This window comes from Artemia franciscana, chromosome 7 (genome assembly GCF_032884065.1).
Source record: "Artemia franciscana chromosome 7, ASM3288406v1, whole genome shotgun sequence".
Taxonomy (NCBI): domain Eukaryota; kingdom Metazoa; phylum Arthropoda; class Branchiopoda; order Anostraca; family Artemiidae; genus Artemia; species Artemia franciscana.
In genome coordinates this window covers 415578-441357 of record NC_088869.1, presented here as the reverse complement: position 1 = coordinate 441357, position 25780 = coordinate 415578, and the positions used below count along the sequence as shown (strand labels likewise).

At 35.9% G+C, this 25780-nt stretch overlaps 2 protein-coding genes across 2 annotated transcripts in view; both read right to left on the bottom strand.

Annotated features, from left to right (window-relative positions):
• The window catches only part of LOC136028698 (potassium voltage-gated channel protein eag-like), a 322053-nt gene that overhangs the window by 267733 nt on the left and 28540 nt on the right, over positions 1-25780 (bottom strand).
• LOC136028660 (ero1-like protein) lies at positions 3010-4488 on the bottom strand. Its single transcript, XM_065706485.1, has one exon. The coding sequence runs from the start codon at positions 4486-4488 to the stop codon at positions 3010-3012; it is 1479 nt and encodes a 492-aa protein (XP_065562557.1).

Sequence of the window (25780 nt, the reverse complement as noted above, 5' to 3'; positions counted from 1 at the left end):
TTAAATTAGAAATAGTCGTTTTCGCAATTTGACCATCTGGGGGGGGGGGGGGGTCGGTTAATTCGGAAAAATAGAAAAATGAAGTATTTTTAACTTACGAATGGGTCATGAGTTCTTTATGAAATTTGAAATTTGGAAGAATATCGTGTCTCAGAGCTTCTATTTTAAATCCCGACCGGATCCGGTGACATTGGAAGTCCAATATACGTGATTGACATAACCGGAATGGATCTGCTCTGTTTGGGGGAGTTTGGGGGGGGGGGGGTAATTCTGAAAATTGGAAAAAATGAGGTATTTTTGAGTTACGAAGGAGCAATCGGATCTTAATGAAATTTGAAGTTTAGAAAAATATCGTGTCTCAGAGCTCTTTTTTGAAATCCCAACTGGATCCGGTAACACTGGGAGGAATTGAGGGGGGAACCTAAAATCTCGGAAAACGCTAAGAGTAGAGGGATCGGGATGAGACTTCGTGGGAAAAATAAGCAAAAGTCCTAGATACGTGATTGACATAACCGGAACGGATCTTCTCTCTTTGGGGGAGTTGGGAGGGGGAGGGAAGGTTAATTCTGAAAAATTAGAAAAAATGAGGCATTTTTAACTTACGAAAGAGTGATCGGATCTTATTTGATTTTTGAAAGGATCTCTTATTATAAATCCCGACTGGATCCGGTGACATTGGGGGAAGTTGGGAGGGGGGACCTAAAATCTTGGAATACGCTTAGAGTGGAGGGATTGGGTTGAAACTTGGAGGTAAAAATGATCGTAAGGCCTAGATACGTGATTCAAATAACCGGAACAGATACGCTCTATTTGGGGGAGTTGGGAGAGGAGGGTTAATTCTGAAAAAATAAAAAACGAGGTATTTTTAACTTATGAAGGAGTGATCGGATCTTAATGAAATTTACAATTTAGAAGGATATCGTGTCTCAAAGCTCGTATTTTAAATCCCGACCGGATCCGGTGAAGGTAAAGTTGGGGGTGGGCAGACTCTAAAATCTGGGAAAACGCTTTGAGTGGAGGAATCGGGATGGAACATGGTTGGAAAAATAAGCACAAGTGCTAGATACGGGATTGTCATAACCAGAACGGATCTGCTCTCTTCGGGGGAGTTGGAGGGAGGGTTAATTCTAAGAAATTAGAAAAAAATGAAGCATTTTTGACTTACGAAACTGATCTTATCTTAATGAAATTTCATATTTAAAGGACCTCGAAACTCAAATGGCTTATTTTAAATCCCGACCGGATCCAGTGACATTAGGGGGGGGACCGGAAATCTTGAAAAACGCTTAAAGTGGAGAAATCAGGATGGAACTTGGTGGGAAGAATAAGTACAAGTCCAAGATAGGTGACTGACATAATCGGACCGGATCCGCTCTCTTTGGTGGAGTTGGAAGGGGGGGGGAGCAATTCGGAAAAATTAGAAAAAATCAGGTATTTGTAACTTACGATCGGGTGATCAGATCTAATGAAGTGTGATATCTAGAAGGATCCTGTGTTTTAAAACTCTCATTTGAAACCTCGACTAAATCCGGTGACATTGAAGGGAGTTGGAGGGGGAAACCGGAATTCTTTGAAAACTTGAAAATCGAGTTTTCTTACGAATGGGTGATCGGAGCTTAATGAAACTTGATATATAGAAGAATCTTATGTTTCAGATGCTCCACTTTCAATTTGAATCGAATCCAGGGACATATAGGGTTGGAGGGGGGAAACAGAAATCTTGGAAACTCTTAGAGTGGAGAGATCGGGATGAAACTTGATGGGAAGAATAAACACAAGTTATAGATACGAGACTGACATAATTTGTTCGGATCCTTTCTCTTTGAGGGAGCTGGGGGTTGTTAATTTGGAAAAATCAGAAAAATTCAGGTATTTTTAACTTAAGAACGGGTGACCGGATCTTAATGAAATTTGATATTTACAAGATATTTTCTCAGAGCTCTTATTTCAAATCCCGACCAGATCTTTTGACCTTGGGGAGAGTTGGAGGGGGAAACCGGAAATCTTACAAAACGCTCATGAATGTCGTAGATACGTGATTGACGTAGCCGGACTGGATCCACTCTCTTTGGTGAAGTTAGGTGGCGGGGTTCAATGCTTTGGCGAGTTTGGTGCTTCTTGACGTGCTAGGACGATGAAAATTGATAGGCGTGTCAGGGAGCTGAACAAATCAGCTCCCCGATTCGACCATCTGGGGGGCTGAAGGGAGAGGAAAAATTAGAAAAATTGAGGTATTTCTAAATTACGAGTGGGTGATTGGATCTTAATGAATTTTGATATTTAGAAGGAATTCGTGACTCAGAGCTCTTGTTTTAAATCCTGACCGGCTTTAAGCTTCTGATTTTCCTTTTCAAGCAATCTATTGATTCTTAGAATTTTGCTAGAGCTCATAACATATGAGCTCTTGGCTCCTCCGACCTCGTCACAAGTGCCATATGAGCTCTTAGCTCTTATTTTTTTAAACTTTCAAAACAGGGATTCATACACCCTCTACATATGCAAATAGGACAGAATGGATTCATTGAAAAATAAGAAGGTAGATTTAGAGTGAATAATATTTCCTGAATGAAAAAGGAATCGTTGATAAAAATATAAAACTTAGTGCCTTTTATAATAATATTCGTGCTACAACTAGATAGGCCAAATTAGTTGTAGTTTGGTCAAATAATTTTGTAGAGGGATATCCGCTCTATTTTTTATTTCCAGTACTTAATTGAAACTCAAATTCTCTCACTTGTCATTTAAATGCCTAATAAGCGGTGATATCGTCCTGTTCCTTACGTTTGGGATTCACATACTAACCCCTAAATGTAGAACTGTCTTTATGTGTATTACCATGGTGAATTCTTATTATTTTCACTTTTCTTAATATTTCTTACATATTAATACTTCTTATTATTGAAACTGAAGTTTGAAAAAAAGGGGGAATGCAGAACTTGTACCGAAATATAAAAAATTATGACAAAGTTTGTTTTGAGTCGAAAAAAACATGAAACTTTTAAAGAAGAATCAAGACCAGTGAAGTTTTCTGAATATTTCTAACCCGTGAATACTTTCAGAGAGGCGGCCAAAGCCGTTAAACAGTGCAACGACTTCATTTCTTGTCAGTTTGAAATGAGCCTTTTCCTTACTTTTCAAGTTGAAAACAGTGGACTCAGGAGCCTCAAAACTGGGAGAAAACAATATTTTTACAGCTGTTCCGAGTCCTTGAATCTGAAGTTTACCCCATAGACGACACTTTTGACACCCAACACAATCCATAATTCTACTGACGTTATAAAAGTGAAGTCTAAAATCGTTTTTCCGTTTTATTGCTTCTTGACCTCCAAAGAACATAGTTGTTTCGTCAAAGTGATGCTCAAAGCTCTTGATAATTCTTAAAATCCCTTGTACAGCTTCTTTAGTTTCGATGTCTTCTTCAGAATTACCAGTATAATAATCAAAAGTCTCAAGATATGGAGCAGCCTTTTCCAGAGCTCTCAGCTCATTAAGATAGAGCAAGTAAAGATTTCTAAGCCACTCTGGTCCATTTCCATTGGTCTTAGTAGGATTGAACCTATTGTGGAACTCTGCAATGTTTGGACCCCAAGTACCAATTGAGTCAATCCTATTACCAGTGACGTTAGATATTTCGGCAGTAGGTTGTAAGTACTTTAAAGACACATGCATACTGATTGAGGTGTGAAGACCAGATATTGCTCTATAAAAAATTCGTTCTTCAAAGCACATACCTTCTACATTCCAAGTATCACTGAATAGACCATGGGTGCGAGGTGTCTTGAAACAATTTCCTTCATAGATAGCCCTCCATATCTTATGTGCTTCGCGACCTATGTAGCCAGTATAACGTTCAGGGTTCAAAGTTAAATCAACGTAAGTCTGGTCATCAGGCTGCTCCTCGTCCATAGCGCAATAACTGCCCATTTTGGCATCGTGTTCCTGCCATGTTGCAATATTCTCCGAAGCGGCTGTGCTGATCGTATCATTAATGGAACTAAGACGTTCTTCTCTGGATGAGGTGCACGGTTCTTCTTTTGCCGGTGGTTTGTAGTTTAATTTCAGGTTATCGTCGACAGCCTTCAGTGCAGCCGGTAGGGAGTCAAGTGGGAATTCTTTGACTGCACAATTTTGAAAGGAGCATTTGCCTTCAGTATCATCCCAGAATGGACATTTTTTGAAAAGATTAACCTTATAAAACCTGAAATAGCTTTTGAATAGAAGGCTAGCTAGTACAGGGAATATTTTTTTATTATTAAAGGAATCTACGTAAGCCACATTACATTCACAGTCACCAATGGGTTCCTCGAGCAGGTTGTCACAGAAGCATTTTTCAGTAATTTCTTTATTCCCATATTTTGATGGGTTTTCTGCCAATTTTCCATTTACAAAAGAAGGAAATGAACTATGACATTTAACTGATTTAGATAACACGAGGATTGTAAAAATTATCCTACATACAACATTAAGCGCAGTGGAATTAACCAACATAATATATATCGCTGAAATATGAACAGCCAGTAATAATTATGCAAAGTTTCATTCAATGTTGGATCATCACTGACGAATTTGGTCTCAAGACTAAAGCTCTAATGTCAAAATTTTTGGACCAAACAGAGGAGCGAAAAATTTCTGCAATTTGTATTTTGGGTTCATTGAGCAAAGGTAGAATCAATATAAGAATCAATTGTAATTGGCGGAACGTTTATATGTATTTGAAGCTGTGAAATAAGTGCGGACAGTGAGCCATCGACATGACATTTTTGAAATAATCAGTAAATGCGATGCCAGACAAAATCAGGTGTGAAATGAAAGAGATGAAACGTCAGAGTATTGAAGGGAGATGTGAATGGAAGGGTGCAGCCCCCTCGATTTTGATGTGTGTCCTTTTGGCATTTTCCTTTAAAACAAAAAAATACCCCCTCCTGCCCCCTGCACTTAAGAGGAAAAATATCTTCATCTTTCAAAAATAAATGAAAAAGGAATCTTGCGTATTCGTAAATTGGCGCCCTTGTAGAAAAACACTGTCATTAATTTTAATTTTTGGCTAAATCAGACTGAGATCTAAGTATTTTTGTAATCAAATTGTACTTTATTTCAAGGCTTATTTCAATTATTCCTCTTTAAACCAACTATCCCCCAGTCTGTTCACAACCAATTGTGACCTCCTCTATTGCAGCAACCAATTCCAACCTCTCAGCACTGATTATACACAATCTATTCCAACCACTTCCTTTTCGGCCTTACTTCTTCAAAAAGTAAAATTCCACCCAAAAGCTTGATAATTGTTAAAAATAAATCTTTTTCTACGTCTCCTTCATTTCAATATAAAATTTTTTATTAAATTTCTATATTTTCAATATCTTGGCTACTTTAATTCAAAAGGTGTTACCTTACAAGACACAATCAAGCATTTGGTTGTACGGCAAAGATTGTTTTGGTTTCAAAAATGTGGTTTAAAAATACTTTTATATTGAAAGGCCAATTGCTTAGCTATATGTAAAAACGAGAAGAGAAGAAGAAAAGTGTTTTTTTTAGAAATGCTGAAACTTCTAAATATCTTGAAAACTAACTAAGATGAAAGCTGACCAAGCCAAATCAATTGAGCATGCCAACTTTAAGAATGTGCATTATAAATCTTCGTTTTACAAAACTAATTATAATTTGTCACAAAACGTTACGTGACACCTTTTAAAATTGCTGCAGCGACCAATGCAGATATAAGTTTTTAAACTCTGTATTTAAGCCCCATAACCGATGGGAAACCGATCAATTTTCAGAGCTTCCCAATGCATCTGAACAGGTTTCAGGGACAGGATTTGTCACTAAAGTACCAAGGGAAGTTAAACCTGATTGTTTGATTTGGTTAAGCGGAAAGACAAAGAGCAGAAACAACAGAAATCATTCCTTGTGGCGTATGGGATTGAACCTGAAAAACTCTGATCAAGAAGCTCAGTCTCTTCCCCTTTGCTGCCACAAGGTGTTAAGCGGGAACTTGCACAACATCATACGTATTTAAAATGATGAGTAATTGGGAAGATAGTTTTTAATGAAGAATACCTCCAAATGTAGTTATACAGTGTTTGGTAGTACCAATGGCCAAATTTGAAATTAAGAGACATATGTGAAAAATCAGGAAAAAAGCTAAAAACATTTTTGCTATTTATTCTAACCTTACATTATGGAACAGTGTGAATCCAGAATAGCGTGAATTTAGATCAACTTTAAAATTTGGCCTAATTTTATTTTTAGGATCTGGTCTCTATTCTTTTTCTTTCTCTAGTTTTAACCGTTAATTTTGGGCTTGGTCATGCATGGAGAATACTTTAGTTGTCGTTCTTGCTCATTAAAATACGTTAAAATCTGAAGTTCATCATTGTTTGTGTTTAAAGAAAGCCTAGACAGTAATTTCATTCTCTTTTGGCTTTTCTTGTCCTCTCAAATATAGACAGGTCTGTAGTCAGAGCAAGAGCTACATAGAGCAATGGTTGTTCTTTGTTCCTTCGCCTTTAATTTGTTTATTATTGTGATTCTTTGTTTATTTCTTTGAATTTACTTTTTTTCTTATCAATATTATTTTATTTCGGCCTTTCTTCCATAGACAAATTTTGTTACAAGTCCTTCATTCTGCTACCAATTTTGGGACGTCGATTGAAAAACATCTTGTAGTAATGACGTCATGACCATAGCAAAGGTCTAACTTGCAACAGCTCACGGTCATAAATCAAACAGTTCGTGGTAACGAACTGTAGTAAGGAGCGACCCGGCTCAATAGTAACCAAAACTCTAAAAAATTGAATTTTGATATCAATAGCTACATCAAAAGAATTGCATTTTAATGCTGATTTTAAATATATAAGTTTCATCAAGTTTAGTCTTACCCATCAAAAGTTACGAGCCTGAGAAAATTTGCCTTATTTAAGAAAATAGGGAGAAACACCCCCTAAAAGTCTTAGGATCTTAACGAAAATGACACCATCAGATTCAGCGTATCAGAGAACCCTACTATAGAAGTTTCAAGCTCCTATCTACAAAAATGTGGAATTTTGTATTTTTGCCAGAAGACAAATCATGGGTGCGTGTTTATTTGTTTGTTTTTTTTTTCTTTTCCCCAGGGGTCATCGTATCGACCAAGTGGTCCTAGAATGTCGCAAGAGGGCTCATTCTAACGGAAATGAAAAGTTCTAGTTCCCTTTTTAAGTGACCAAAAAAATTGGAGGGCATCTATGCCCCCTCCCACGCTCATTTTTTCCCAAAGTCAACGGATCAAAATTTTGAGATAGCCATTTGGTTCAGCATAGTCGAAAACCACAATAACTGTGTCTTTGGGGATGACTTACTCCCCCACAATCCCTGGGGGAGGGGCTGCAAGTTACAAACTTTGACCAGTGTTTACATATAGTAATGGTTATTGGGAAGTGCACAGACGTTTTCAGGGGGATTTTATTTTGTTTGGGGTTGGGGCTGAGGAGAGGGGGCTATGTTGGAGGATCTTTCCTTGGAGGAATTTGTCATGGGGGAAGAAAAATTCAATGAAAAGGGCGCAGGATTCTCTAGCATTGCTATAAGAAAACAATGGAAAATAAACATGAAAACGTTTTTTTCAAATGAAAGGACGAAGTAGCATTGAAACTTAAAACGAACAGAGATTATTACGCATATGAGGGGTTCTAAAAATACTTTAGCATAAAGAGCGAGGTATTTAGGAGGAGATAAATACCTCGCTCTTTATGCTAAAGTATTTTTAGTAATTTCAACTATTTATTCTACGGCCTTTCTGATTCAGGGGTCATTCTTAAAGAATTGGGACAAAACTTACGATTTAGTGTAAAGAACGAGGTATTAACGAGGGTACAAACCCCCTCATATACATAATAATAATTAAAGAATATAAAAGTTTGTTACGTAAGTTAATTCTAAAGTTACGTATATTTTTTGCTAATAAAAAAAATCGTTAAAATTAAAATTAATAGTTGCCTTTTTATGTAACCGAAAAATTGCATAGCAACTAGGCCTCCTTCCCCATCCCATATTTCTCAAAATCGTATGATCAAAACTAAGAGAAAGCCATTTAGCCAAAAAGGAATTAATATGCAAATTTCATTTGAATAGTTTACGTGTGGAGAGTCAAAATCAAACATGCATTAATTCAAAAACGTTCAGAAATTACATTAAAAAAACTAGTTTTTTTTAACTGAAAGTAAGGAGCGACATTAAAACTTGAACAGAAATTACTCCGTATATGAAATGGATTGTTCCCTCCGCTTTCCCTCGCTCTTTACGCTAAAGTTTGACTCTGGAGTTAAAGTTAAAAACTTTGACTCTTGAGGGATTGCGGAGGGAACAATCCATTTCATATACGGAGTAATTTCTGTTCGTTTTAAGTTTTAATGTCGCTCCTTACTTTCAGTTAAAAAAACTAGTTTTTTTTATGTAATAACACCAAAAGAAGTGAGTGAACTGGTCCTTTTACTGTGGAACATACTCCAAAAGAGTTATTCATGCCGCGAACTTTCGTTTTTTCTTGGAATAAAAAGCCTTAATCATGTGGTTACTTTTGTTCATAGTGCATGGACAAATCAAACAGTTCGTGGTAACGACCAGCAAGTATGGAGCAACTAGGCCAAACGCTTAACCAAAACTCTAAAAAGCAGAATTTTTATAACATAGGATACATCAAAAGAATTCGATTTTTGTGCTGATTCCAGATTTGTAATTCATCACATTTAATACTATTTTCGTAAAAATTGGCGAACATCCTTAGAAAGTCAAAAGATGCCAATGAAAATCATACCATCGGAATCAACATAGGTGAAAACTCTACTCTACATTAAACTTGTGCTTTTTGTTACAAGCGAATGAAAACTCCACTCTACATTAAACTTGTACTTTTTGTTACAAGCATTTGCAATCTTTGTCCTTGGAAAAATACGAAGCATCAAATTTTAAGATAAGAGCTCAAAACATCTGTAGTAGAGTTTTCAGCTATGTTGCAGAGATCAGTTTTCAGCGATGGTTTTCGAAATCAACTTTCGAAATCAACTTTCGAAAATTCGAAAATATATCTTACTGCAAAGAGAAAAAAAAAGGTATTATATACTTTTTTGTAGTTATTCTGGAACAGATAAGAGATATTGACTTTACTGTAATTGTCAAGTCAAAATGATGTAAGATCACCTTGCTCTCAAAAGCAACGAGTTTTCGTAGCTTTCGTAAAAAGTGGATTCGACACTACCGGTATTTTCCCCTAGAGCTTTCTAAGGACCCATTTGAAGCTACGTGGACTTTTGGCTTATCTTTATATATAACATCCCCAAAAAGTCAAAAGATGCCAATGAAAATCATACCATCGGAATCAACATAGCTGAAAACTCCACTACAGATGTTTTAAGCTCTTATTTTAAATATGAAAAAAACATCGTTTTCTTAAAGAGTTAAAGAGGCTGCGTCCCAAAGTCGAACCTTAAAACGTACAGGAATTAGGAGAGGCATTTGGGGGGCTGCCGCACCCCAAACCCCCCGCTTTTAAAGACTCTTTTGTACAGGTTTTTTGTTGTGGGGGGACTTCATTGTTACTAATTACTAGTTTCGGCGCAATGGTTCTCCTGTCCTCTTGTGTTTAACATTTTTCGAAGTTATTCCATTATTCATTCATTTCAATTTTTTGTTAATTAAAAGAGGGCCTTTCCGAAGCCAAGAGCGGGGGGTTAGGGGGGCAGCAGCCCCCACAACAAAAAACCTGTACAAAAGAGTATTTAAAAGCGGGGGGTTTGGGGGGCGGCAGCCCCCCAACTGCCTCTCCTAATTCCTGTACGTTTTAAGGTTCGACTTTGGGACGCAGCCTCTTTAACTCTTTAAGAAAACGATGTTTTTTTCATATTATTTCTGTACGTTTTTCTACAATCCATGGTGGATGTAATTTAATAATAATTTTTTTTGTGAAAAAAAAACCGCCCGATAAGGGACTTGAACCCTTGAGCCGAGGATTAAAAGTCCCACGCTCTAACGACTTAGCCAACCACCTGCATGTGTGTAAATATAACTTTAAAATAACTTTTAAAAATTTCAAATTAACATGGGCTCTTATGGAGAAATGGGTTAATTAAGTGGCTAATGCGGGGTTTCTGGAAAACAGGGAAGGAGTTATCGGATCGAGTTGAAATTTCGCAGATAAGCTCCTGGGCCGTAGGGGACCTTAACTTGTGAATTTCAGCCCGATCGGACAACGTTAAAGGGGGGGGGGGAGGGGTTGGGGGGTCGAAACTTTCGGGGGGTTAAGATTTTCCTACGAAACTTTCAAGGGCACTTACTCGGAGAATTCCGCATCGAATGAGTCTTCGTACACCCAGATCCGATGTCAGCTGTGACCTGTAGGCGTCGAGAAAAAAAAAACAAAAGGAGAATATGAACATTAAGTGGCTATGCGTGGTTTCTGGAAAACAGGGAAGGAGTTATCGGATCGAGCTGAAATTTCGCGGATAAGCTCCTGGGCCCTAGGGGACCTTAACTTGGGAATTTCAGCCCGATCGGACAACGTTAAAGGGGGGCTGGGGTTGGTGGGTCGAAATTTTCGGCCAGATTTTCCCCATGAAGGAAAAGTCGGAGGGGGATGAAATTTGGCAGGTTTCTTAGTTGGAGCTCGGGATACGAAATGCATCCCTCCCCATCCCTCTGCGACCACTGGAACCGAAGATCGCTTAACATTGTCGTGGTTCGCCTCTTTATAGAGGCACGAGTGTGCCTCCTTGAAATGTGATGCTTCGTATTTTTGCCAGGACAAAGATTGCAAATGCTTGTTTATCTGTTATTTTCCCACGGATGATTGTACCGAACCAATGGTCCTAGAAGATGGGGATAGGACTCATTTAAACAGAAATTAAAAGTTATTGTGCCCTTTCTAAGTGATCAAAAATATTTCAGAATAACAAGCCCCTTCCAACACTCTTTCTTCCCAAATATATCGGATCAAAATCTTGAGATAACTATTTAATTCAACGTAATTGAAAGGTTCAAAAATATGCCTTTGGTAATGACATGACCCCCATAGACCCTGAAGAAAGGCTGGAAGGTTGTAAGTTGTTATTTGGAAATATGTGGAAGTTTATTAAGAGTGAATGTTCTGCCGAGAGGATTATCCGTGGAGAGAGTTTTCTAAGGGGGGGGGGGTTTCCTGGGGTAATTGTCCAGGGAAAATCTTACAGAGGGGGAGAAGATGATTTCCACGTACGATTTGAAAAATGGTCCGAAATCGAATTAAAAAAGGAAGGTTTATTTTTATAACTGAAAGTTAGGAGCAACATTAAAACTTAAAACTAACAGAAATTATTCCGTGTATCAGAGGGGCTGCCCCTTCCTCAATCCCTCGCTCTTTACGCTGAACTTTGAATTTTCGTCGCATTTCTTTCAGAGAGACTGCTTAAACGCAAGGGCCGTTGAATCTGAATAAGAACTGATTTAAGGACTTTAATACTTTAACGCGAAGAGGGAGGGATTGAGGTGGGGACAGCCTCCCTCATATATAGAATCATTTACGTTCGTTTTAGTTTTTAATGTTGCTCTTTAGTTTCATTTGGAAAAAATTGTTGTTATATTTTTCTTAATATAATACAAACATGTATTAGTTTGTAATCCTTAAGGCAATGCATTACCTTAAAGGCACTTATCTCGTCCATTACAGACTTGCTTACTTCGTGTGGCCAATAAATAAAAGTTCAAATATTAGTAGACAGTGATAAAAACTTTCAGAACAATGCAGATGAGACCTGGCCACTGAAGGTGCTTCATCTTCATAATTTGGAAGTCTTTGACCACTGTTGCTTACAAAAATCTTTAGGATTCGAAATTCCTACAAAATCTCAAATGCTAATGTGCGTCACCGCTGCTTTAACATCCAGCCCACACCCACGATCATAAAACAGAGAAGACTGCCTTGCCTTGGTCATGTCCTGAAAAGACCCAATGACCGCTTCATCAAGCAAGTGCTTCTTGCTGCTCTTCTCTCAGATTGGCACAGAGGAATTGACAATTGAAAAATTGGTGGGCAATTGTCAGAAACGACCTCGATACTATTGGGGGATTTTGGAACTTCGTCCGAAAGTGGGGTAGCTGCTGACTCCGGTTTGCTGAAAAGCTAGCACGAGATCGCGACAAATGGGAGTCAACTATGTGGAGTCCTCTAGATGACAGGTGAGGTGCTCACATTTGGTCCCTCAGCAACTACAAGTAAAATGCATTCCCAAAATATACTGAATATTTCGATCACATGCACAGTGACCGTCATCAGCAGAAATACTCAAAAACACTCAATACGGTCACTGTAAATGTGATTGAAATATCCAGTATATTTTCTGAATGTTATTATCACTATCTAATCAAAGGATTTATTCCTACTCAAACTTTAATTTATCGTCGTGGAAAGGCAATGTAGTCTTCGAAGTTATTGTGTGGCCAAACTATTTAAAATTGATTGAACTTTCTTGCCATAGATTTTGGAGCGTGGATAGGAGATCCGAATAAACGACAAAAAACTGAAAGCTAAAACGTATTTTCCTGGTAATATTAAAAAAGGTCTGCTACAATGACTATCAGTCAAAGAAGCTTGACTTTCAACATACAATGAGATGCGAATCCATTTCAGTTATTGTGATATATCGTAAAAAAGGGCTTAATTTTGATACTTCTGTTACTGTTATATTTTCCGTCTGTGTAAGGTCTCAGGTATCGGGTGCAATTCCACAGCACATCCCTCCTCAGTATATAGAGTAGTGCTCTGCTGGGATCGAGTTTCGATTTTGCTCTTTACTTTCATCCGATTTTTTTAAATGAATTTAAGACAGTTCACGGTCTACGACTTCAGTTATACAAGCACGAGTGTTTTTTTTCTTTCGAAATCCAAAACGAAAATGACATGAAGGTTCCTATGCTTTATCTAACAATATTTACTTTGAATCGGCAATACCTGAGTCTCAGTATTTATTGGCAGTCAAAAGATAATCAAAAGATTTTCCAAAAAAAAAGAAAATCACGAGATATCACTATATTCTGGTAGATACATGTTGACGCTGAAAAAATTGTACATCGGGGCTTTTGATGGAACTGACATTAGTTATGATCTAATGATCCTCCACACAACCAAGACAATATCCCTAAGTAAATATTTAGTTAACTAGTGGCATATCAACGCCTTAGGTTCCTACTGGTCTGGCGTTATGAAGAATTTCAATCACAGAAGAGGGGTCCGAATTCCGCGTATTGCGTGACCCCCAGAAGCTGACAAATACACGCAAACAACCAATTAATTAGAGATTTGCAGAACATGAATGTTTTGTTAATAGTATAATTTCTTATTTGTCTATATCTCACTAAATATATCAAAAGCCTAATTCTGAAGATTTATCAGGTAAATATATTAAATATTACAAGCAAGTGTTTGAGAAAAATATTCAATTTGAAAGGTTATCTCCACAACCCAAACTATAGTCAGAATTTTAGACAAAGAGCCCAATGGATGAAGCATATAACTTAAATTCAAAAGTGGAGCCAAGTGTAACTTTTGTCACTTTTGTTGTGCACAATTCAGTGTTAAAACACAAGCACGTTACATTGAAAGTCTTATGTTTTCTAAATTTGTTTTCATTTTCAGCATGTTTCTCTGAACGTTTTATCTTTGTAAATTCGTCTTTCATTGTCTAAATTCAAAGATAGTACGGTTGTTAGAAACGTCATTCCTTTTCGGACCTCTGGTTTACACGGTTTTCAACATTGTCGGTCACCATAGTAAGTTTACAAGGACCTAACTACGACTTCTTTATTGTATTGAATAGCTTCCATGTTTTAATTTTTGTATACAGATAATGGGTTAAAAGCATGGTTCCAGCCTTTCGGTTCAGGGAGATACCTACAACAAAAGAAAAGAAGAGGGGTGGTAAAAGCTCCCTCAAACGTATTTAGACTGCTGTAACAGGGCAGGTTTTTGGCATTTTATGTCCTCTTTAAAATCAAGTGTGATATTCTTTGTGACCTTGGCCCTGTTTAGTCCACACCCTCCCTTTAAAAGCTTCATATAAAGTTATGCTGTTAAAGCCTTTAGCAATATTGATGAAGACTAACTAAGAATTAATCTTGATACAGGGGCATAGATGGAATCCATTGTCAGTGCCATGGTACCAATTAAAATGAAGAGAGGGAAGAGGTGAACATAAGATGGATCAGTATATATTAATTGTTGGTTCAGATAGCTTTTTATAACTCAGCATGCTTCCAAGTAATTGTTCAGACTTATTAATGATGAACTTTGGACCTTGATTTAATCCTCTTTGGGTACACTAGTGACTTCTTTCTTATCTACATCCGGTGCAAGCCGTACCCAATGCTACTGATGAAGTTTAAGTGTTTTAATTGCCAAATCGTTTCACAAAATATACGATTGAAGAAAAAACAGAGTCAAATCATCTAGTCTAAATTATTCAGTTTTGTATAGCCTACTTTCTTTATAACTGCACACAAAAGAACAAAAAACAAAAACGATTAAAAGCTATACTGAGGGATGTATCAATGATTTTTTTTGTTGGGGGGGTCATAAAAGAATTTTTTTGGGGAGGGATTCACGAAAAAACTTTAAAAACGCATCATAAATGTGTTTATATTCATTTTTGTTACGTTTTTACCATGGATAAGCCCTTGGCTATACTCTCTGGAGTCTGACTAAATCTAGTCAGTTTTGGAAACGTTTAAGTTTGTTTCTGAAAATACTAGTGTTCAAAGGTGATTTTTTGTCATTTGAGGTATTCTTTATGATTTTTGGAGCATTCCCTTAAAATCAGACACCAATTCACGTAAATGCAGGGGGTTAAGGATTTATTTTGAATTTTTGTTTAATGAAGATGTAATAAAAGGAATTTTTTTCAAAATTACGGGAGGGGGGGTGAGAATTTCGCATTGCTCGATTTTTTCTAATGAAAACACCAAGAAAGGTAATTTTCAAAATTTCCTTGGAGGCAATTTCTCAACTGTCTTCCTCAGAGAATGCCCCTGAATCAACTCTTTTGACAATAAAGCCAAACATAAGTTAATCGGTTTAGCTCCTGAATGCCAAATATGAATATAGCTTCTTTGCGGTTCACAGGGGAATAATTGACCTATCGAAATAGAAAATTATTATTGAGTTACCTGTCAAGCTACTGAACATGCAATATCAAAGTAACCTACTCACGCAAAAATAAGAATAAATTAAGCCATGGAAACCAAGGGAAGCTAAGGAAACATAGAAAATATTGGTGGAGACTTGTTTTTACTCTGTTCTGACTTGTTTTGGGAAAGTCAATAGGGGTTGTAATGATTTCGTTTTCCCCTTAAAATATGAAATTTCAAGGAATATTTCAGAGCATAGCCCTAGTACCCCTCAACTATACATACATCAGCCAATTTTTAATTAGATTACAAATCTATAATTTAACGCATTTAATTGTATTATGTATTTGATTTATGCAGGATTTATGTATTTAAATTATATATGTATATGTCCTTTACCAAGGCACCAAGCTTCGGTCGGTTCCTGGTAGTTGGCACGTGGCAGGCTTGTATATATTTGAGTTTCACTGTGGCTTTTCTTTTTACCCCAGATTAATGTGAACTTCTTTCCAAGCTTTTCACAAGTAATTATTTTTGATTTGATCAAGTTGTGGCATAATTCAGTAGCAACCACATGCGTTCCATTACAAAAACCCTCTGAAATATCTTAATCACCCATTTGCATGATTAACATGTTATTATTTAGTATTCAATTCTGGGGTGGTAAATCAGCGATTTCATTTGGGCCAAGAAACTCTGGCATGAAATCAATTCTTCCGTTGTGATTTCCAGAATAAGGCTAAACGTATTTTTCCAAAATCTTGACCTATTTATATCGTTTTTTCAGGCCAAAAATTTTAGTGTGCGAACTTTCAGAAGAAATTGTTGGACCTTTTTTTTTTTATTTGCTTACTTGAAGAGAGTAATTTTAGCACTGGTTAAAACTAGAAACTTCAGCAGCAAATTCCGAGATTAATTTTTCGGCCTAGTATAAAGGCAGATAAATCTAGATATAATATAAAATAAATGATTTATCTTAGAGATACAACAAAACAAAAAGTTTGGAATAAACAACCCCCTAATTACTTTCCTTCTGTTCTTTTTATTAAAGTTGGTTCAAATATATTCAAATAAGCTTATAAACAATGTTTCCAAGGCAATGTTTCGTACATATCTGATGTTTTTACAAAATTCACATTGCTTCCTAGACGATGTTTCACACCAAACAATTGTGTAGCTAGGAGGTTTACAGGGTGTAAACCCATTTCATAGTTTTCAAGGTAGAATAGATTTTACTAGAAACTTTCAATAGCCTTCTCTCCCTCTCTGGGACAAAATTGATATCAAACAGTTCGTAGTAACGAACTGTAGTTAGGAGTGACCCGGCTCAATAGTGACCAAAACTCTAAAAAAACGGAATTTTGATACCAATAGCTATATCAAAAGAATAGTATTTTAATGCTGATTTTAAAAATATAAGTTTCATGAAGTTTAGTCTTACCCATCAGAAGTTAAGAGCTTAAGAAAATTTGCCTTATTTTAGAAAATAGGGTTTAAAAACCCCCCTAAAAGTCACATAATCTTAACAAAAATCACACCATCAGATGCAGCGTTTCAGAGAACACTATTGTAGAAGTTTCGAGCTCCTATCTAGAAAATGTGGAATTTTGATTTTTTGCCAGAAGGCAGATCACGGATGCGTGTTTATTTGTTTTTTTTCCAGGGGTGATCGTATTGACCCATTCGTCCTAGAATGTGGCGAGAGGGCTCATTCTAACGGAAATGAAAAGTTCTAGTGCCATTTTAAATAACCGAAAAAATTGGAGGGCACCCAGGCCCCCTCTCACGCTATTTATTTTCCCAAAGTCATCGGATCAACATTCTTGAGATAGCCATTTTATTCGGAATAGTTGGAAAACTTTATAACTATGTATATGGGGGCAACTTACTCCCCCACAGTCCCCTGGGGAGGGGCTACAAGTTACAAACTTTGACCAGTGCTTACATAATAGTAATGGTTATTGGGAAGTGTACAGACGTTTTCAGGGAAATGTTTTTGGTGGGAGAGGAGGGCTTGAAAAGAGGGGGATATGTTGGGGAATCTTCCATAGAGGAATTTGTCGTGGGGGAAGAAAATTTCCATGAAGGGAGCGGAGGATTTTCTGTCATTATTTGAAAAAAACTGAAAAAATTAATTTGAAAAAGTTTTTTCAACTGAAAGTAAAGAGCAGTATTAAAACTTAAAACGAACAGAAATTATTACACATATGACGGGTTTACCTCTCCTAATACCTCGCTCTTTCCGCTAAAGTATTTTTAGTAATTTCAACTATTTATTCTATGGCCTTTGTGATTCAGGGGGTCATTCTTAAGGAATTGAGACAAAATTCAAGCTTTAGTGTAAAAAGCGAGGTACTGACGAAGGTATGAATCCCCTCATATGCGTAACAAAAACATGCGAATAAAGAAGTTCGTTACGTAAGCTAATTTGCAAGTTACGTATATCTTTTACTAATAAAAACGTTCGTAAAAAATTAAAATTTCTAGTTGCCTTTTTAAGTAACCAAAAAATTGGAGGGCAGCTAGGCCTCCTCCCCCACTCATTTTTCTCAAAATCAATAGATCAAAACTATGAGAAAGCCATTTAGCCAATAAAATAAAAATGAAAATTTCGTTTTAATTATTCATTTGCGGAGAGCCAAAATCAAAATATGCATTAATTCAAAAACGTTTAGAAATTAAGTAAGAAAACAAGTTTTTTTTTTAACTGAAAGTAAGGAGCGACATTAAAACTTAAAACGAACAGAAATCAATTCGCATATGAAAGGGGCTGTTCCTCGTCAACACCCCAATCTTTACGCTATAGTGTTTTACTGTTTTAAAAAGTAGAGTTTGGAGAAAGAATCAAACTTTAGTGTAAAGAACGGGGCGTTGAGGAGGGAGTAGCCCTTTTCATATTCGAAGTAATTTCTTTTCATTTTAATTAATGTCGCTTCTTACTTTCAGTTAAAAAAACTTGTTTTTTATTTAATTTCCACTACAAAATGGCAGAAAACGCCGTTTTTTACGGCACAATCTTTTTTGTTACTTAAAAAGAATGCTAAGAACTTTTAGTTTACATTCAAATGAGTCTTCTGTCGGATTATTGGGATTATTACCTTTAATATGATCACCCATGGGGAACAAAGTCCCACAAATTGCGTACCACTCGTACCACACGTACCACAAATCGTACCACTGCGATCATTTATTTTAAGATGCAAGATTTTGCGTTTTTGAAGAATAAATAAAAAAAACAAGTTTTTTTAACTGAAAGTAAGGAGCGACATTAAAACTTAAAACGAACAGAAATTACTTCGTATATGAAAGAGGCTGCTTCCTCATCAACGCCCCGCTCTTTACGCTAAAGTTTGACTCTGTCTCTCAATTCTTCTTTTTAAAACAGTAAAAAACTTTAGCGTAAAGAGCGGGGCGTTGATGAGGAAGCAGCCTCTTTCATATACGAAGTAATTTCTGTTCGTTTTAAGTTTTAATGTCGCTCCTTACTTTCAGTTAAAAAAACTTGTTTTTTTTATTTAATTTCTGAACGTTTTTGAATCAATGCATGTTTTGATTTTGGCTCTCCGCAGAGGAATAATTAAAACAAAATTTGCATTTTTTTTTGGCTAAATGGCTTTCTCATAATTTTGATCGAATAATTTTGAGAAAAAAAGAGCGGGGGAGGAAGCCTAGTTGCCCTCCGATTTTTTGGTCAATTAAAAAGGCAACTAGAACTTTTAATTTTTTACGAATATTTTTATTAGTAAAAGATTTACGTAACTTATAAATTAGCTTACGTAAAGAACTTTTGTATTCTCATATTTTTATTACATATATGAGGGGGTTCGCCCCCTTGTCAGATCCTCGCTCTTTACACTAAAACTTAAATTTTGTCCCAATTCATTAAGAATGACCCCAGAATCACAAAAGCCGTAGAATAAATAGTTGAAATTACTAAAAATACTTTAACGTTAAGAGCGAGGTATTAGGAGGAGGTGAGCCCCTCAAATGGGTAATAATTTCTGTTTGTTTTAAGTTTTAATGCTGTTCCTTACTTCAAGCTGAAAGAACTTTTTCATATTTATTTTTTCATTGTGTTTTTAAATAATGCTAGTAAATCCTGCGCTCCCTTCATGGAGATTTTCTTCCCCCATGACAAATTATCGATGGAAAGTTCCCCCAGCATATCCCCCTCTTCTCAACCCCTCCCCCAACCAAAAAAATCCTCCTGAAAACGCCTGTACACTTCCCAATAACCATTACTATATGTAAGCATTGGTCAAAGTTTGTAACTTGTTGCCCCTCCCATGGGGACTGTGGGGGAGTAAGTCGTCCCCAAAGACATAGTTATAAGGTTTTTCGACTACGCTGAATAAAATGGCTATCTCAGAATTTTGATCCGTTGACTTTGGTAAAATAATTAGCGTGGGAGGGGGCCTAGGTGCCCTCCAATTTTTTGGTCACTTAAAAAGGGCACTAGAACTTTTCATTTCCGTTAGAATGAGCCCTCTTGCAACATTCTAGGACAACTGGGTCGATACGATCACCCCTGGGAAAAAAAAACAAAAAAAAAAACAAAAAAAAAAATAAACACGCATCCGTGATCTGCCTTCTGGCAAAAAATACAAAATTCCACATTTTTGTAGATAGGAGCTTGAAACTTCTACAGTAGGGTTTTCTGATACGCTGAATCTGATGGTGTGATTTTCGTTAAGATTCTATGACTTTTAGGGGGCGTTTTCCCCTATTTACTAAAATAACGCAAATTTTCTCAGGCTCGTAACTTTTGATGGGTAAGACTAAACTTGATGAAACTTATATATTTAAAATCAGCATTAAAATGCAATTCTTTTGATGTAGGTATTGGTATCAAAATTCCATTTTTTAGAGTTTTGGTTACTATTGAGCCACGTCGCTCCTTACTACAGTTCGTTACCACGAACTGTTTGATAGGGACTTTAAACCTCTAATTTACGGAAGGTAACACTAACTCATACCTACATACGAGGCTATGCCCTCCTCCTTGTCTCCTTTGTAACACTGATACAAATGACGTCCTCCCATAAAATTAAGGGGAAGAAGTTGCAAAAAGTATCCCATGACAATCCACATACCTTGCTCATAAAGCCTTTTTTTGAAGCACCAAAACAATCAGGATAAATTATGGTGAACCACCCTCCCCTCCCATCTTCTATCTATGCATCCAATCATTTACTCGCTAATAGGATAGTGTGGTAATCAAACGTTGATATCATAATTAGCGTTAATTGTCATTAAAATGATTAACTATATAATATATATATATATATATATATATATATATATATATATATATATATATATATATATATATATATATATATATATATATATATATATATATATATATATATATATATATATGTATATATATATATTATGATTAACTATATATTAACATATAAAGTTAATCATTAAAAAGATTAACCATGTATGGATGCATTTTTCATTGTTCGTTGAACAATTAGCATTCCATTAAGGTCAAAGTTTTTTCTTGTGGTCTCTGGTTGTTAATTCCGACCACGAGGAGTGTAACCTCTAGTGTAGAGTTAACCTTGAATAACTTTCGACGGGATGAATGATACTGGTCACTCCGGCCAATTTGTCTTCTACTAAAAGTGTGGTCTACAAGACTTCTACACATTTCTGAGCCTCATCTTGGAAGATAGAGACTTAAAGTACCGATGCCGCTTAAAAAGTCGAAAGTTGGAAAGTTGCAGCATCTGGAAGGTAATGACCTACCATTATTTCTCTCAGGGAGCTGTCTGCCGTTGCTTAGTAGTTTCTATCTAAAACTAAACAAGCAACTAATTATTATTCTATTATATTCCAGAGAGAAATATCTTAATCTCTGGGGCTTGCACATGGTAAGTTAGTTGCATTGGATCAGCTAAAGGGTGGGGGATCAGATCAATCAAGAAATTTAGGGCAAATTTCAGAAGAACGTTAAGGAAGTTCACGCTAATATTGAAAGTTAACTTGGAATGTAGTAACGAAGACTGTAACTTTCGCCAAGATTACTTGTCCTTTTTGTGGCGCTTTTTCCCTTTTCGGGAAAATCAGTATTCCTTTTTCATATAGTTTTGGTTACGGTCAGCACGAGTCACTCTTTACTTAGAATTCGTTATATGAACTATTTGATAATTTCAGGTCATCTGACCGATTGTTCATTGTAATGTCTATTCGTTTTAATTTTACTCTTCAAATTGTTTAAGCACTTTTCGTTTTAAATTTGATTTTTTCACACGTGGTTAAATATATTCTCTTTAAGTTTTACATCCTGTACAACTTATTTTTACGCAATTTCTAAGCTCTAAAATCATCTTATACCCTTTGTTGAGAAAATTTTGTTTTTTTAAGACTTAATTAACATGCAAAAACAACTCATAACGTTTACCTAATGTCTCAATCCCCCCTCCCCAAGTTCCTTAGTCTCTTGGCGCAAAAGATTTTATCTAAATATCATATTTATCAAGATTTTTTCTAATAAGGACTGATTTTCCATTTTTAAGGGCTCAACGTTCTGTCAGGTATAAGAAAATAAAATAACAATGGCTTTCCAGAAAAAAAAAACAATAGTCAGGAAGTGCTTATAATTGGGAATTTATGTCAGTCTGATTTCATTATATCTAAATTACATTTTATCAGAACTAAGAAAATGAAATGGTATTGGTTTTCGAGACGTTTTATGAATTTATAATCAGGCGTCAAGATCATTCTGAAGTATCTACATGTGGATTGCACATTCAAATCTAAGACTTATATTAAAATAAAATAAACAACAAGTTTTTTCAACTGAAAGTAAGGAGAAGAATTATAAATTAAAACGAAAAGAAATTATGAGGGAGCCTTAATTTTATTCAGCCATCCCTCGTTGCGCTAAAGTCTCTTAGTGCTTAAAAAACTTTCGCGTTCCAATTCAGTGACTCTTGTGTTTCAGGAGTCTTTCTCAAAGGGTTGGAGCAAAAAGTAAAATTTTAACGTTAAGAGCAATTAAATGCTACAGACTTTAGGAGAAGCAGAAACGCCCTTCAAAAGAAAGAAGTCACACTCATACCCTATAGTCCCATACCCATACCTCTATGTACTTCTTGCGTTACGGTCTTTGGGAAATATTTTCCAGAAAGGATAACTGCCCTTCCCCCTCTATGAACAGTTCTTCATAGGCAATAAGTGAAATTAGTTACTTAACGCATATATCCGTCAGTTTTACCTATTTCCTTGTCTCTTGTAAAGCGTCCTTTGCGAAATGTCTAATGTGAGGCATCTTTTAGAATAGATAAGTAGGTTATCATTAATAGTTTGTGAACCATCCTTCACAAGCCACAGGTCAGAGTCATGGCTTATAGCACTTTTTCAGATCTTTTCTTCCAAGTTCCTTTCGTAAATGCTCCTTTACGACGTGCTTCTTGTGAAGCACCCTCTTACAAGTGATAAGTGCTCTTGAATTTTCATTGTTCGCAATGCATAGGTTATTTACATGACTTATAACTACTTTTTTAGCCTTGTAAATCCGAGAGGAAGGAATTATTCTTTTTTCAGACAAATTAAATTTTCGTGAAAGAGAAAATTGTTTGTTTACATCTTCAGTTGCTCCTACTACCTCACTTTCTTTGCTCCATTGTCGAGAAACTATTAACACTGACTCTCTTTTTGAATTCTCCGCCATAGATTCCCAGAAATTTTCTAAGATTTTCAAGATATCTCCGTCATTAAGAAACACAGACTAGCTCATATGAGAACAAGGTAATATCTTCATACCCTTGACAAATTTTTTATCTGTATGACCAGGCGCGCATCTAGAATTTTATTTATTTTTTTCAGGGGAGGGGGTACAAAAGATTTTTTTGTGGAGGATTTATAAAAAAAACGCATCAAAAGTTTGGTTATTTTCATTTTTGCTACGTTTTTTATGAGTCTAAAAACAGGTCGGGGGGCTTAAACCCCCTAAGCCTCCTGGATACGGCCTTGTTTATGACTGCTAGTATAGACTTAAAAAGGTATTTAACGTACGTAATGGGTCAGTGCTTACTTGTTCTTGCTAGCTGACATGGGGACTTATTTCCCTCTTTTTTGACATCAAAATGTATTTGATACTTGACGAAAATGTCTACGAGTGTTATCAATGCAAACGTTTATGATAGTTGATAGTTATGAAACTAAACTAGTACCAATTACCGAGACGCTTCGGTCCCATGAAAGACGAAAACCTCCAAAATCTTTGCCTGCTTGTCCCTCTGTACATATATTGTATCTGTATATATCTAATATCTCTATAAAATCTAGCAGTTTCGAATACATTTTAAAATTCGATAACTCAGGCATCGCTGATAGTTTTCCAGGACGCTAAGACACGTCCCTTGGAACTACACTTTTTTCTGTGAGACACTTTCTTAGAAGGTTGAGTCAAATGCACAATTCTTATTTGAAAGCCAAACTTGGAAAACAAATATTATAAAGCAGTGGCTATCAGAGAGGAGGTTGAATAAGTCTATTATGTTGCGGGACCAAAACTTTTTATAAGACTTTTGGATAAAAATGGTAAGACTTTAACTTTACCAATAGCCCTGACTAGAGTAGTAAAAGAGTAAAGGTGAAGAATAACGGAATAGGACTTCAAGCCCCTACCGGCGGTATTGATCTCTATTTTACGGCCCTTCAGCCAGGAATTGCATTGGATATGAGTAGAATGGTAAACGAGCATATTTATTTTGCTGCAGTACCGACACTTTTAGTTTTTCCTTTTTTTTTTCTCTATTCCATTTTTAATTTGTTTATTCCAAGAAACTGGCAAGGGAATATTATTGCTAACCTAGTCTTAGAGAGGAGATGGAGTCCGCCTATTTTGTTGTGGGAGCAACCCTTTGGTGTTGTCTTCATTCCTTCTGTAAGCGGTAAGGGTTCAACCTTACCACTAACCCTGAATTAGTATGGTAAATGACCATATCTACTGTTTTGCTGTATCAATATTTCTATTTCTTTCATTTTTTTTGTTATATCCTGCGAATTTTTGCATATTCCTAGAAACTGGCAAGAGAATCTTATTATCAACATTTTAATAGAGAGTGGACGAGCACTATTATTTTGTCGTGGTTCCAAGCCTTTGGCTCATTTTATTTTTTTTTTCCATGCCATCATTTTTGGTTGCGAGAAAGCAGTGAAGGCCTAACCTTTTCACTAACTCAAATTTACTTACCAACTTACCACTAACACCACGTTTATTGTAGGATAGCTTGCATAAGCCAAAAGGAATTTTCATCCTTTCATTTTCCAAAGAAACTACTTATTTAAGAAAAATGACTCCAAGCAGAATATATATTGGAAAAGGTTACATACCATGTCATCTCTTGTTGGCAAAAAGTAGTTTAATATAAGTGACAAACCGCGGAAAACCCCTCAGTTGAATTGGGAAACTTCCGGGAATATAAAAAGATAAAGTCACAGTGTGATTGGAATGTATTTATATTCCGTGCAAAAATTGTGTTGTTTCCTCGAATGTATGCAGGACTTCGTTTCGAAGGGGACGGGATCTTAAGAAAAACATTTGTATACTATAATTCTGTGTATTTTTGTAAAATGCTGTGAACTTAGCAAATCCAATTTTCAAGTAGTAAAACAAAAGTTTAAGAGGGGTGAGATTTTCTTTTTTTTTAATTTTCACATTAAAAATGCAAAAAAAAGGCAATGTTTAACAAAAATACCTCAAAAATATTTTATTTTCAAAACCTAAAATATATACATAATATGAGAAGACAAATAATAATAGTATTGACATTATTTAGACTAAGGTTACGCTTGAGTCTCTAAAGAAGTTCTATGAAAAAGAGTGCTTATTAGCATATTACAGACGGTACACCTCATTAACGTATTGTAGATGGTAACTCTCATTTGCATATTACAGATGGTACACCAAATTTGCATACTACTGACGGTACACCGCATTAGCATATTACACATGGTAAATATTGCCTGGATTCCAACAGCTACAAAATTTGCATATTCAAACGGGGACACAATGAATATATATTCAACCTTCGTTGAATAAAAGGAATGACAGGTTAAGTAAATCGGTTTATTTGAATTCAAATGGAAAGGGTAGAATCAACGAAATCAGACAAACAATTACTTAAGTAAACCGTTTTATTTTGAACTCGAATTGCATAATAGAATTTATGATATAATATTGAACTTCACTTGACAGAATATATTAACAAAGGCATAGTGTAACAGCTTGTGTCAGAATCTTCATTGGAAAAACCGCTTATATCAAACCTTTTTTGAGAAAGAACTTAAGGGCCCCCCGTTCCCCTCCAGAGCCCCCAATGCCCCTCCGTCATCTTTCTGGCTCCCTCCCTTGTTTTGAAAATAGATTTTTTTTTATTTCAACTTTGAACTTTTTTATTTTTCTTTAACTTCGAGATTTTTCTCAACTTTCTTGGGGGAAGGTTTTCTTGACACATCATAAGATGAAATTAAAAATACTTATAACAAAAGGAATTCACTTGTGATATATATTGTGAAATCGTATTGAAATACGAAACGATGATGTTATTTGATCGCGATTTCTTATTAGAAAAATAATGTTTGTAGTGATATTTTTTCTTTTTTTTACCTTAAAATTTTTGTCATTTTTTTG

Excerpts from the sequence above, each read along its gene's own strand:
- LOC136028660 (XM_065706485.1), bottom strand. The coding sequence starts at position 4,488 with ATGTTGGTTAATTCCACTGCGCTTAATGTTGTATGTAGGATAATTTTT.